General features: G+C 38.4%; 2 protein-coding genes across 2 annotated transcripts in view; one reads left to right on the top strand and one right to left on the bottom strand.

Annotated features, from left to right (window-relative positions):
* Positions 1-5,524, bottom strand: dusp4 (dual specificity phosphatase 4). Its single transcript, XM_079585653.1, has 4 exons — positions 5,144-5,524; positions 4,120-4,247; positions 3,376-3,595; positions 1-1,599 (listed from the first exon to the last, which is right to left on the bottom strand). Exons 1-4 carry the CDS (start codon positions 5,517-5,519, stop codon positions 1,220-1,222), a joined length of 1,104 nt encoding a protein of 367 aa, XP_079441779.1. The 5' UTR covers positions 5,520-5,524; the 3' UTR covers positions 1-1,219.
* Positions 5,525-7,789: 2,265 nt separating this feature from the next.
* Positions 7,790-15,566, top strand: part of LOC306984359 (5-hydroxytryptamine receptor 4) — a 73,095-nt gene continuing 65,318 nt past the window's right edge. Inside the window, exon 1 of the mRNA XM_079585650.1 lies at positions 7,790-7,851. The gene's annotated coding sequence lies outside the window, so the exon portion shown is untranslated. The remainder of the gene's footprint in view (positions 7,852-15,566) is intronic.

The following is a 15,566-nucleotide window of genomic DNA, read 5'->3' as shown; positions in this document are numbered from 1 at the left end:
AGAGAACACAGTTTATATTTAACAATGACAATCGTGAGATAAATAAAATGTACATATAATACAACAGAACATGGTAGGGTTAAAAAAAAATCAGAACCCTCTGAATGATTATTGCCATGAGCCGTCAGACAATAACATTTCACAAGTACAGTAAAAATTATTGCATTCATCTCATCAGTGATTGACAGACAAACAGACCATGTAATATGCCAAAAAAACGCTGCTTGGTTATAACTTCAATTCCGGCGAGGTGCTAAAAACAAACCTCAAATAAATTTTGCATCACTTAAAAGTGCTATAAAAGGTGCCCACAATCTCATAAAAAAAGAAGTAGGTCCCAACACACATACACATACAATCTGCTATATGGACTCTTCAAGTTTCCCTCACAGAGCTTCTCAAAGGGGAATAATAAAAAGCAAATTGACAAATTGATAGGAAAGTGGCTTCCCAATAATCCCATTCCCAACTTCCAGTGTAAAAATGTTCAGTGTACAACCCAGCATCATCCTACACCATTCCTTAAATAGTCTATTAATGAGAACATTCCATGCGGAAGAACGCCACAGTCATTGTTGGTAAGGCATACAGCAGAAATAATTCATAAGATCTCCTCGGTACAAATTGGCAAAGAAAATCAGACGTTTAAAATCGTGATCAAACAATATAACAAAAGAAAACAGAACATACAGTGCTTTGGTGGCGACTGGGAGGAAGGAGAAACAGGCTATTGCTCTGATCTGTGACAGGAACGGGATCTGTATTGCAGATTGAAATGTTTTGAACGTCTCGTTCGCGATCAGTCCGAAGGAAAGGTGAGTAAAAGTGTTTTTGTACCTTCTCTGTACAAGGCACTGACAAATGCTAAACGAACTTGATGAAAGACACTTCCTGCCAAAGGTCATGCCACGGCGGTCTCTATTAAAGGAATTCAGGAAGGCCGGCGAAAGAGGAAGTGATAAATGGGAAGTCCAGATGCGACGTGAACAACCTGTCAGGGTCGATGGACCTCCTGCAAATGAAAAGTCTTTGGAAGTGGACCACAGGAAATGGAGGAGATGAACTGTCCCCACGGGATATTATGACTTATTCTTCTGATATTAATGCGCAGTAAAGACCGGAGGGTGAGTTTGATGATGGCCGGTTACCAGTGAAGCACGTCAGAGGAATTGGCTCTTCCCGGTGTGCGCGTGCAGTTTTTTCCGAGTCCAGCGGTGTATCAGCAGCTTGGTGATGTTGTGATGGGACTCTGTAGGTACGCGAGGCTGCTGGGCTGGCTGTGCGCCACCACTGACACGGGGAAGCTGAAGATGAAGGGTGACGTGGGGGTGGAGGAAGACTTGGGGCCTAGAGTGGCGGAAGGGCTGGCGGCCTCTACAGAACAGGAAGTGGCCAGGACCTGCGACTCAAACTGCAGGAGCTGACCCATGAAGCTAAAGTTGGGGGAGATGATGCTGCGCCGCTGTTTCACGAACTCGAAGGCCTCTTCCAGACGCACCCGCTTCTTCTTCATCAGGTACGCCAGGCAGATAGTGGCCGACCGCGAGATGCCGGCCTGACAGTGCACCAGAACGCGGCCGTTGGAATCTTTGACAGAGTCTGAGGAAAGAGTAGAGAGGTTCGTTAAGCACAGATAAAGCTCAGATGAGTCATCTTACCGCATACGCAGTGAACTTTTTGAAACATCATTGAAAGCAATGAGGCATATGTTGATTCGAAAACCGCTCTGAAGGATTCACTCAGCAAACAATTAGTCAGACTGATTCGAAAAAGAACCTGACTTAGTTCATCTTTTAGAACTAGCTATTCATTAAATAAACCGACGCAGACAACTCAAGTTTTTGTGAATCAAACTATGCTGATCGTGGCATGGGTCACTTTTGGTTTTGCATGCAGCCCTCGAATGGAACTCAACACAAAATGTTTTTCTTGCCATTATTTTATGTCTCATTACATTCAGTTCAGGCTGCAATCTCACAATCACTAGTTGGATAAAACACTATTTGAAATGTGTGCTTGAAACATGTCTGGAGATTGAACGGTAAAAACTAGACTGACTATGAAGGTCAACCAAATTGTTATTATTACACTGTATTAACTTACAGTGAGAAAGTAAAGTGTTTTTCAATCAACAATGGATTTAATCATCTCCTGTGCGTCACTAGAATTAAAAAAGCCTATCCAATCAGACAAGAGGATTTCTGATTGACATGCAAAACAAGCAATCAATAAAATCTAAACGATTAGTTATTTATGAAAACATGCAAATAAAATAAATGAACAATTATATTAAAATAAAACGTCGCTAAAATGAAATCATAAAATAATACATTTTCAAAACTATAATATCCCTGCTAGTTTAACAGTTTGATATACACAATGATCCGTGTGTATTATTACCACTCAAAACACCCAATCACAAGGACAATGCATTTCTAGAAATACATGTATAACTGGTTATTACACATTCAAAAAGCTGATAGTCACAGTTGGACAACAAACACTCAACCAAATGGTCTGGGGTGGAATTCACACTCAAACACAGACACCTCCTGCTAGAACCAATAAGCTGCTAATTAACAAAGAAATGACGTGCATGGAACAAAGAGAAAATAATCTCGATATCAAAACCTTAGTCAGATGTCTTTCTACGTGTGTACTTGACTGTCTGCATATATGCCTTTGCACAGCCATACACACCCAGATCTGAGGTAACTCCAGTATCAAGGCACCCCTGAATGGAGGATGAGTCAGACTCTGGTCCCTAAGCTCTGCACTCTGACGCATACATACAAGCACACACACACACACACCTAGGACGGTGCGATCAAATGCGGCAAGCCTTCTTGTGGGCCTAGCTTTAGTGCAGAGGATGCTGAGCTGAAATTGGATATACAGGATCCCCCCCCCCCCCCCCCCCCCCAACCTCCCTCAGTTGCGGAAACCCTTTTATAAGGAAGACCCGCCCATACCGCAGCATTCCTCCCGTATTTTGCACCTTTGACGTGGGCCTTTCATTTTCATCGTTGCGTTTATCTATATATCAAAACGCATTCAAACATATTCTTCAAGCTTCTTTATGCTACTTGCATAAATGACCAAGCTGAGCTATTGTAATGGGTGCTAGCCTAAAAAGGAGGGTGTAAATGTTCCAAAAGCTCTGCAATGCAGATCAACGTTTTAATTGCTGATTAAATGCATGTAATTTGCAGTTAAAAGGACCTACAACGACCAAGACTAATTTACGGACCAACGGTTACACCGCCCCTAACCATCCAAACCCCAATTTACATACATAGATACATGCATACATAAAAAAAAAAAAATATATATATATATATATAATTTTTTTAAATAAATAAAAAATCATCTTACCTATAAATTCAATGGCTTCAATGAACCAAGAGCTGATGTCCTCCTTATGGTTGTCTTCCACCGGGATACACTTGTACTGGTAATCCCCTTCAAAATGGTTTGGGCAGTTTGAAGATACATTCAATAGAGCAGAAATGCCCATACGATCTAGCATGTCCTTTTTAGACGCATGGAGAGCACTGCCAAGAAATAAAAAGGGGAGGATTTCCACAGGCCCACCCTGTAACAAAAAAGGGACAAAAACTTAATTAATAAAATTACATATTTAATGTATTTTAATAATAAGAAATGCATTCGTTGATTTAAATCTGAATGGTTTAATTAGTTTGTCCTTATATTCGTAAAATCACAGGTCCTTCTCAATAAATGATGAGAAGCATTTATAACAGATTACAACATCAGTCCACTTACAGCTCTATTTGCTATAAAAAGGTCACTCTAAAAATGTCCTGTTTATTTATTCGGGAAATTCGTATTGATTTGGCCCGCTGTTATGTCATTGGTGGCCTGCTTAACAAGCTGTAGAGACAGGAAGTGATCGATGTGGGAATCAACACTGAAGCGTACTGGAGTGTCTGACACAGTACACCCCCGTTACAGAGGAAGGCCGGACGAGCGCACTCAAAAGTACTGATATATCAGCCGGAAAGAGCAGCGGATGACAGCAGTCAACAGGACGTTTAATGTTACACAATGCTGCCCATTAGCTGACCTCAAAGTATCCAGCGCTGCTAATGTAGTTACCTGGTCATGCTGGGGAGTTGCGCAGAAGGTGCAGCTGGTCTCCACACTGGACTGAGGACTGGATACGGGCAGTGTTTTGGTTTTCAAACAGTAATCGGGATACTGTGTGGAAAATCTGTCGTAGCCTCCTATAAAGTGAAGAAGAAAAAACAAACATGTTAATGCATTTGTCCAAACTGTATCCAGCTTAAATATCAAATATAAACTGCTGAACTGTTGGACGTTTAAAGGGGTTTTAGGACTAGCCAGACCAGCTTGAATCATCTAACCAAATTTTATTTGCCCTTAATTGGTCTTTAAATCTGATATATATATTTTTTTTTATTGTTTTGAGGTCAGGTTGCACTTACACTTAAGATACCACCTTAACACAATTTTCACATTTCAAGAACACAAAGATAATGCAGTAAATGACTGATCACTTGTAACTTAACCATTATAATCTAAAAAAAAAAAAAACACTAAAAAAAAACAGATATTTTAATTTAGGCCCACTCTTTTCAGGCAAGCCGTATAACATTTTGAATAAAAATAGACAGCCTTAAATTATTACCAAGCCTCGCAATTTAACTCACTAAAAAGGGCATACATTTCTAAAATGCAGGAATCTCTATTAAAAAATGTGAGGCATATTTAATAGTTGGTTTGTGTCTATGAACAGGAAATTATTGTCAAGGTGTGAATGTTCTCTTCAGAATGTGGGAGCTGGTTTCTAGATGGTCAAACAGCTCAAGGTGGTCAAGTTGGAACATGTTAGCTGGTCAACCAGCAAATGGCCAGCCTGGACCAGCTTAGACCAGCTAACGTGTTCCAAAAACAGCTACTATCTTAAGCTGGATTTTCCAGGAGGGAATACATTACATCATTATCTTATTCTTAGAGCAGACATTAGATTTAACCAGTCAAAACATCCACAACAGATATTTCAGAGCATGCAGCTTTATTTCAAATAATACAGTTGCATCAAGAAAAACAATAACACAGTTTTTTTTTTTTTTTTCGTGTAGTGTAAATTTGAATTTACCTTTTAGCAGATAGACTTCTGTCCTGTATGTATCCCTACACACAGCGTTATGTACGAGGGTGATTGTGCTGTCTTCTCTCATATTGTTTGCATCGGAGGTCCGCTCATCGTACAAGATCACGGCGGAGTACAGCCCTGATTTTAGACGGGCTCTCGCTTCGTCGTCACCGGACAGAATCTGGTCCAAACTAACGGAGCCTTTCGCTCGCCTCCGAACTATCGTGTTACAGCGAATATTTACGGAACCGCGAATGTGACCTGCGCTAAACGCTAGGAACGATCTGCAGTCCAAAAGAAGACATTTCGCACTGTCGTCCTTCATCAACCTCTTCAAAACGCTGCAATCCATTTCACTAAGTTCGTCCATTGTGACCATTTTCCTCCTCCGATGGGGACTGGTCACGGCCAAATTGTGGTTTAATGAAAAGAATACGTCAAATCCAGCGTTGCCAGTGCGCAGTGTAATGTTGTGTTACCCTCCTGAGAGCTTTACTACCAGAGGCAGTTCTCTTTCCGTTTTATGAATGGGCTTCAGACGATCGCTCCATAAAAGGATCGCGACGTCACAATGGAGATGACGTCTTCTACGAGCTCCATTCACAGGCGCTCTTCATTCAAGAGAGTCAGCGACGATCGATGGTGACCGCCGTCACCTTCTAAACCAGAATTCAGCCATCGAATATTTCGTTTGTGACGACGAAACAGTTTGCTGAAATTAAATGTGAAGAAAGTCTAAAGTAAACAATATGTGAAAAGAGGATCCATTAACATGGATGATAGGCACCCACGGCAAAACTTCGACACATAAAGCGCTTGTAAACACGAATTCACTGTGTACAAAATGTTATTGGAACAAGAATATAACAAATATAGTATAAAATCTGTTAATTAGTTAACTGTAAAATATTTAAATTATATTTATATATTTATTGGACATGTAGGCCTAAATAGCCTATTGTTTTTGTAAGCGTTTAGAAGAAGCACATATGAATTGTCATAATTTAAGGGAAAATTATAAGCTAGCCTATTATATTTTTAAATACTTTTTTCAGGCTTTTTTATAAGTTAAAAGTGAAATTATTGAAAAAGGGGAGTTCCCATAGTTCTCTTTGCGAACCATCTAATTATTTAGCCTATTGAAAACGGTGCGGTAGGCAGATAGTTATTCTTTGTATATTGTTGCTTCTGTATGATATTAAAGTGTTTTAGGTTTTATTTTATGTCGTGTAAAACATATCCACATATCCTTTTTTATCCACAACCAGTGTTGTGTATCAGGCCTGCTGTGAATAGCCTGGTTTGTTTGTCCTTTGTCGAATAGCCTAGATCATATAGGATTTTTTTTTTTTTTTTTTTTTTTTTTTTACACACACATCGTGTGGTTTCCATCGTTGGTAAGTATGCCTATGCTTTTCAAAAAATGGTAAGACTTTGAGTAGGCTACCTTGATATTCAATTATTTTATTGCCTAATTAAATCAATAGGCCTACTATTAGGAACTGTAATCTGATCACCGTCATGTAGGCTAATTCATATTCACGATAATGTTCTGGCAACTGGATATAGCCTATTCTCTGGTCTTGCTATGTGCAAAGAGTTAATTATTGCTGATTAATTATCATTTCCCTACAGGGGGTTTTAAGAGCCTGTCTGATTTGATGGAGGCATGTGGGTGAGTTCTTCATTGACTCATGGGATTAAGAAAGCCCCTAGTTAATTAGTTAACATGGTTATCAGTAAAGATAAGCCTTCAAATGCTGAGCTTCCTCTGGTGGGGTTTACTTATTTCAGATCTCATCTGTAAAATGAAAGAAACATTTGTTAAACAAACAAAAAACAACACTTTATATGATTTATCTGCCCTAATGGCGCTTAGTTTTAGTTGTATGTTTAAAACACATTATTTCTAAAGTTTTCCAGTTACATTCCCAACAACCAATTACAACAACTTAAACATAATAGGCCTACTTTTTTATTTTTTATTATTGCTTCCATCACTATGTGTGGATTTGAAGGAATGGCTTTGCATTTTAAAACATGCTGTGTTTTTCAGTTCCTCCGGATCTCGAATTTAAAATATTTGCATGATTTAACACAAGCTTGTTCATGAGACGCCTGTATTTGCATAGTGCTTTGCCATCATTGCTTCAGTTGAGCATAGATAGGAAGGTTCTCTATCCAATAGATGTGTTAACGTTATCATATGACACATCCTCCCTTCCCCCCTCTGCTCCAGCAAAGCTGTGAACGTGCATGGCTTCGCATTCATTTGTGACTGAAAACAATTCATTAACACTTTCTAAATCAAATTGTGGAGTGTTAAAGAATTTTTACTGCTAAGTGATTTTAGTCTAGTCTATTTATGCCATTTATTTATAAAAAGTGTAAAAATCTTATATTTTCTTGCTGTGTCCATTTCATTAGATCAAATGTGTAGATATCTTCTTAAGGCAGTTGTTTTGTTTGGAAAATATATAGACCGGTTTCAAAATTAAATGATATGTCAATGTGATCTAGACCACATTATAAGCAAGGTAATATTATTCTTTTTGTCATGACAACTATCTGAGGGTTTTGGCATGGTAATGTATAACAATGTTGATATGTTTGGTCTTTGCGGAACAGATTTGCTGCGGTTGGTTATTGCTGCTGCAGAGCAAGTACAGGACTTACTACTGGCAAGACATGCATGACGCTGCTGTAAACAAGTAAGAAATGCTGCTGCTGTAAACAAGTAAGAAATGCTGCTGCTGCTGCACAATATAGCATACATGAATTACCCGTAGCAGATCTATACAGGTGGAGCTGGGGAAGGTGGAGGGTCTCTGAAGTGCTCTAAAGGTTGAGCAGCGAGCTCAATGGCTGCTGATACAGCAGAAACCGAACAGCTGTGCCCTGAGTTAAGGACCTATCAGCCTTCACATCTAGATGACAGAACTTTGTATAAATGAGAATTAGCAATGGGGTCCAACATATTTGGGGGTCCGTGATATCAAAAGGTTTGAAAACCCCTTGCTCTAGACAATGTATAGAGATTTGAATGTCTCGGAGTGGAAAGGAGTTGGTGACGATTCTTGGAGAAGCCATGTGGCCTGTCGCCATGGCAGCTCAGTGCATGTGTGTAGTGCTCTGCGTTATCACGGGGACCATGGGTAAATCATAGCTGTCATAGCAACGAAGCGATGGCACATGAAGAAACTGCAAAAGGATGATGTGGTGACTCTGCGCAGGGGAGGAGCAGCCACTTTGAGCCGAGCGCTTGACGTCAAACTCACCACCACATCTGTGATGTGTGTTTATGTGTGAGGATTGATAGCGGGTTGGGAGTGAGGCTGATTTCATGCATGTTCATATAGTATGGAGAGAAGGATGTTTTAATCTGAGCATTATAGCTATGCTTTTTCATATGTAGCCTACCATTTGTACTCATGTGGCAAACAGGAAGTGGTTTAGTCCTGGGGTATGGAACATGAGTCATTCGATAGAACACGGTCGACCTCATTATACTGGTCCCACCCAAGAGTCCTGTGCTCTCTATCTTCAAATCATTCATTAAACATACATACCCCTGCGTATTCAACCCATTTAGCCATTTCCTGTGTGTACAACGGGAAGATGCTCCCTTGAGAATGTCCTGTCAGTTCAGAGACTGTCACTTGTGCCTGACTCTGCGCGGTTTTTCTTTGTATGCATACAGTAGTTCGGTTCATGGTTTTCAAGGATTTGACTGGTCTAGATCATGTGACAGATGATTTTAGGCCAAAATACTGAATAGTTTGAAATGAACAACAACTAATTCAGGAAGAGGATTATTTTCCCATTTAAAAGTTAATAGGTTAATCTGTTAATTTTCCTATCCAACTATATGATTATACACTCTTAGAGGAAACGTTTTATATAGAAAGGGTTCTGTCAGATGCTTATGAATTTAGTTTTATTAAAAAAAAATGTTCATGAATAAAACATACTGTCACTAGAAAAATAAATAAATTAACCCATTAAACATGAAAGTATTATGCAATATTAAGACGTTTCTTATTATATCAAATGTTTTGGCATAAAGGGTTCTTTAAAACTGAGTCAAGAACTTTTTATTTTAAGAGTAAATGGAGTTTCATTTTCATAATTTCCCTGGCCATATAGATATATATTTTTTATCTGTCACCCATAGCTGAAATTTCAGCCATGACTAGTCGAATAGTGATATATGACGGTTACTCAGTTGCATTACCTTACACAATAATTTGGAGGATTTCACAAGAGGAAGGCGCACAACAGAGCAAAAGAGCATGCTAGTTTGTTATTGTTTTTATAATGTTGTCATTGTTGCCAACTGGGTTATTCATTGGAAATTGTCCATAGCCAGCAAGCCCACTAACTTCATTCCTCATGTTCATTCCTGATTTCATGATGATTTGCTCTTTAAACATCTTTTGTGCAATACTTGAGTGTCAACAACATGAACGTCCAGGCCTGAACGTTCTCCTGCATTGTTCAGCAAATGTGTCATCACCACCCAATTGCTAGAACATGATTCATCCAATTTGGAGAAAACAGAAAGTTATGGCACACGAGTCAAGTGTAAAACCGCAGTAAAATATGTAATCGCATAAAGCCCTCAAAACCAAAAATGTTGTCATCATTTACTCACCGTTACGTCGTTCTGTGGAACATAAAAAATATCCCAGTGCTTTGTTTGTTTGTTTCGTCTGTGCAATGATGAGTCAATTTTGTCAAAAAGAAGTGGGGGTAAGTAAATGATTCTGAAGAATTTGCAGTTCTGAGTAAACTAACCTTTAAAGGTGTGTCGAAAAAATGATCTTCTTATGTAATTTGAGGCCTCCGGCTCAGGATGTGATCAACTGTGGTTGTTCATAAATAAAAAATGTCAAAAACAAAGGCAGCTGAGCAAACTCGTGTTTTGATGAGTTTCAACGGCCTCATGACTTGGCGGAAATGCAAAGCCACAAGTAATGTGAGTTACGGACATGGGGTAGTGATTCTGATGTTTGGTCAATTAGTCACTGTGCTCAGAGGAAACAGCTCATCTTGTTCCCTATATGATATCTGCTAGTTAAACATATTTATCTCTACCTTTGTTAGGAGGTCTGGAAAACATTTTTGTTAAATGGATAGTTCACCCAAAAATTTAAATGTTGTCACAATTTACTCACCCTCAAGTTGTTCCAAACCTGTGTGAGTTTCTTTGTTCTTTTGAACACAATAGAAGATATGTTAAAGAATGTTTGTAACCAAACAGATGTAGGTAACTATTGACTTCCATAGTAGGATAAAAAATACTATGGAGGTCAATGGCTACTTTTATTTTTGGGTGAACTGTCCCTTTAATATCAGTTGCACTGAACAGTTGGTTCATTATGAAAGCAATAAAGTCTATATAAGAAATACTAAAACCTCTAAAGCCATATTAGTGTCTCAATTCGGTCATAGTGTGCAAATTCTGCACTATTAGCATCAGCTGCTGAATGCCATTGGCCAGTCAAACAGATAGCCCCGTCCTAACTAGACACCATTGGTTGAGCCAGTGTTGCTGTGTCAGGATGGTCAGAATGAGAGTCTCTACCTATTAAGCTGAGTACCTCAAATGACATGCCTCAACTTTAAAATATCCCAAGAGACAAAGCTGAAACTTAGTAGCTTCTTCTTTCATTGTTGCATTGTCTAATATAACCACAGACATTTGTTTGATTTCCATAGCATGTTAAAACCAGCGGACAGGCCTCCACACTGTGGTTTCCTCAGACTAACTCAGCTCTGACCAACAGCAGCATGGCTCACCGCCCTCTCATTAATCCTGTGTCATCTGACACGCACGCACACACACACACACACGTCTGCATCTCCGGAAACAACATCCGCCCCATCCACATTCAAAACATACTGTTTTGCATAAGCATAAGCAAAGCAGTAGCTTGTCACCGGGCAGGATGGGGGTTAGGGCACGGGTGAAGTGTTGACCTGACTAATACCAGCATAAATCATACCATAAACTTCAAGCATAAGTAAAAAATTAAGTTATGTGGAATTTTCAAGTTCAAACAACTTATTTGTTTCAATTACACATGGTTTATTAACTTAATTTGAATGGGTTTCCTCATTTTTTAAAGTTATAAATCAACTGATCACTTTTACAGTGTACAATAAAACTGGGGTCCCCATTTACTTTTGTTGTACAGTATCTCCTTTCGTGTCCCAAACATAAAAAGAGCAAACACTATATTTGTATGTGCTAAGGGAAAAAGCAAGAGTCCCTGGACGTATGTATCTTATATTATTATCATAGCTCTGTATCCAATATTGTAGTTCAGCAGAATCCTCTTTGGCCCCAGTTACACATGCTACGTGCTCCTAAAATATATAACTCAGCGCTGGAAAGCTCCAGTCAAATCTTTTCCTTGTACCCCCTACACGAGTGTCACATACTGCAAGTTGTGTTATGATTGGAGAATGCAAGAGTATGATGAAGTATTCAGGGCAGACAGTCATTAGTTGCTTTTCAGACATCAGTGTCATCATTATTCATGCCTTTTGCGCTCTGTTCGTGTCACATGTCAGCGCTGAGTGATGGGGATTTTGTTGATGCAGAGGACGGAAGTAGGTCTCACATCTCCTGCGATCATATCTTTGTAGATGACATCATCCTCACTCCCCTCCCTTCCCCGCCATGCAGACACAGGTCACATGATCGGATCTGGGGGGTGATGTACCAGATTAGCAAGCAGTCTTAGATTATGCAGCTTCCGGTTTAAAAATCAAATATCTCCTGTTTGGAGTCATTATTGTAATTATTTCTGTGGGAGTAATCGTTCTTATTGGATGCATGCCCTCCTGAAAAATCCATCCCAACAGAACCTGTTTTGTGGACGTGTTAAAAGTTTGCCTGTGTCTGGGTACACAAGTCCTCATTAGCTTTAATCTGTTTTGTAAACCGATTAAAACATGCAAGCCCAGCATAAACTAAATGACTATGTCACCCCATTCATGAACTCGGCTGCATGGAGATTATTAGATCCAGCCTCGGTCTAACATTATTTACTGGATTCTAATGAGTATGTTGGATGGCACAAATTTCTACATATAGGGTATACTAGAATACTTAGAAATATTTTATTTTTTAAATTAATATTCAGTTTATTGTAAAATATATATTTTTTTTTTATTACTATGTTTAGCCGTGCCTTGCATTTCCCTGTTACTGCATGGGTTTCCCCATTACAAAAAATGGACAATAATTACAACACTTAAGAAGTGACATCTTTTGGACCCTTTCTACACCATTACAGGATGACAAATAAATCTTCTTTTATATATTTTTCAAAAAAATGTTTACACAAATTGTGGTGTTCACATTCATTTTAATTGTCCATCCACTGAGCCCTGTTACCAAAGTTATTGTAAAAATAAATAGTGTGAGGCAAACAACATTTGATTAAAAACAAACTAATTTTAATTTAGGATGCATTTTCAACACCGTTACCCATCTTTTTCATCTCTTTTTATACATTGTGTTTGTTGAAAAAAACCAAATCACAAATCATGGTTTAAACCGTACGTACGCTTGTCTGAAACTATGATAACAAGGTTGCAACAATTGCAAACCTTTTATTAAAAAATAAATAAAACATCACATGTATAAGGTTAAACACCTCCTTTCACAGACCACTTAACGAAAAAGAAAACCCCCTTCATTTTAGGAGTTTCAAGACTTGTGGAAAGTGACAGATAGATTCATATTACCACTTTATTTCTTTAAAATCAGTCATTTTTATGCCAGACTAAAATCACCATGTGCTGTCAAAGTAGATGTCCTGTTGCAGAGGATTCGTTTGAGACATTTTGCATATCTTGACCTCATTTTTTCCTCTTGCTGATCAGTTCCTCTGGTAGTCCTGATAGCTTTCTATGTGCTAAGCGGCTCCTATCTCGCTTTGCTTGGGTGCATAAGAGGACGAGCTTTACCTGCTACTTAGCAACAGAGCATCACTTCAAGCTGCTTCCATAAGTGGTTTGCGAGGGTAGAGCTCACGTTTTCTATTTTAAGCATTCAGCCGAATGTGTAACTTATATTGTCAGCATGTAACTGCCATGCTTGCTACTTTTGACCTGCATATAAATGTAATGAATCAATTTACAGAATGATAGACAGTATATCCTCTACTGTATATAAAACGCACAGCTTACACATTGTACAAGAAGCAGAATGCATTACAAAAATTATGCTACCATTTAAAAAATTTGGGGTCGATACGATTTTTTAAAATGTTTTTGATAGAAGTCTCTTATGCTCACCCAAATACAGTAAAACAATAATATTATGAAATATTATTACAACTTATCATTTTGTATTTTGAATATATTTTGAAATGTAATTTATTCCTGGGATGGCACAGCTGAATTTTCAGCATCATCACTCCAGTCTTCAGTGTCACATGACCCTTCAGAAATTATTCTAATATGCTGATTTGGTGTTCAAAACATTTCTTATTATTATCAATCTTGAAAACAGTTATGCTGCTTAAAGTGTCCCTATATGCTTTGTTTCTGACATACGCTGTAGACCAATCACAACCGTCTAAGCCATCAGACCAATCAGAGCAGAGTAGCTCTTGGAAAGGCGGGGCTTAGAGAGACTGAATCTACGAACAAACCGTTTTCAGACTTCAGAGAAGTGAGGTGATGTCCAATGTATATTATGAGAAAATTAAAGCGTTTTTTGACATTGGAAGCATGTAAACCTATTGTAGGAGATTAGGAAGTTCCAAAATTAGGAATTTTTAAAAGAGTATATATGGGGCACTTTAATATTTTTGTGTTAACCATGATTAAAAAAAATCAGGATTCTTTGCTGAATAGAAAGTTCAAACAGCATTTATTTGAAATATTTGTAACATTAGAAATGTATTTTCTGTCACATTTGATTGCGTCCTTGCTGAATAAAAGTATGAATTACTTTTAAAAAACGTACTGACCCTTTTGAACTTTTGAAGGCCAGTTTATAACTTTTGTAACATAAAATGAGCTTGCAACACAGCTGCTGTTTTGTGACATACGCTTTCTTCACAAGAAATCCGCTATTCTGCATCAGCAGTTAGCAGGTTTACTGTGAGCCAATCATTCATACTTAAAATCTCTTTGCCACCCCAGTACATGTGTTCTATAGCCAGACCCGCTGCATTATTGAGCAGCAGTGGGATTGTGACTTAAGACTTTAAGGAGATTTTTCAAATCAGCTGCTTTCTCCAAAACATTGCTTGAATATGCAGGTCATGGAGACATTACTGCACGGTGGTACTTTCTTATGAATGTGAACGGCAGCTCAGTGGTGGTGATACATGACCGGATCTGATGAATCCTGCTGCTTTTGAGCATGTTACCAGTTTACTCTTCACAAGTCTCATGATGTAGCTGTGGCCCGGGTTATAGAAAAACATCAAGAAGATAAACAAACACACGCTTTTGATGCGTAGACGTTTTGGGCGAGTATTAGAATGGAGCAGTTATGACAGATGATATTGGGTGGCAAAAAAAAGGTGTCCCTTCATTTCCTGTTGAAGCTCCCCTTGGCTCAGGAGTGTGACAAATGCCAGACACAGGAAGCCTTCCCTCTCTGTGTGAGAAGAGGAAGCAGACATTAGAGATCAGACAGATCCTCACCTCACTGCTCTCTCACCGCAAAAATCATTTTAGTGTTGCTTCTTACATTTAATCAAGCTTAAATTCATCTTTCTTATTAAATTTAAATCAACAAAATGGCATTAGATATTAAGAATGAACAATTGATCTTGAATTGAATATTAAAGGGTTAGTTCAGCCAAAAACGTCATTAATTACTCACCCTCGTGTGGTTCCAAACCTGTAAGATCTCCGTTCATCTTCGGAACACAAATGAAGATATTTTTGATGAAATCTGAGAGCTTTCTGTCCCTCCACACTGTTCACGTGAGGACCACGCATACATGTGATGCTGACACAGGAGCCGGCCAATTCTGACGTAGAACCCGGAAGAACCTGCTGGCCATAAAAATTCATAAAATACAATTTTAACTACTGTAGTCACATGGACTATTTTATCGATGTCTTTACTATCTTTCTGGGGCTTGAAAGCAGTGATAATGTTGCAGTCTATGTGGGGTCAGAAAGCTCTCATTTCATCAAAAATATCTTAATTTGTGTTCTGAATATGAACAAAGGTCTTAAGGATTTGGAACAACATAAGGGTGGGTAATTTATTTCAATTTTGGGTGAACTAACCCTTTAAGTTTATGTTGTATTACATTTTATACTATTTTTAAAGCATAAACCTCATTAACTTTTGTTTGAATTTTTGTTTAAATAAAATACAACTATTTGCCAATGGGGTATAAAAAAATATTATTAATATATAAACTTTTTTTTAAAGCAT

Source organism: Phoxinus phoxinus, assembly GCF_949152265.1.
Source record: "Phoxinus phoxinus genome assembly, chromosome: 17".
Classification (NCBI taxonomy): Eukaryota; Metazoa; Chordata; class Actinopteri; order Cypriniformes; family Leuciscidae; genus Phoxinus; species Phoxinus phoxinus.
Note: the sequence above shows the minus strand (reverse complement) of the source record. Positions and strands in the feature narration are given on the sequence as shown.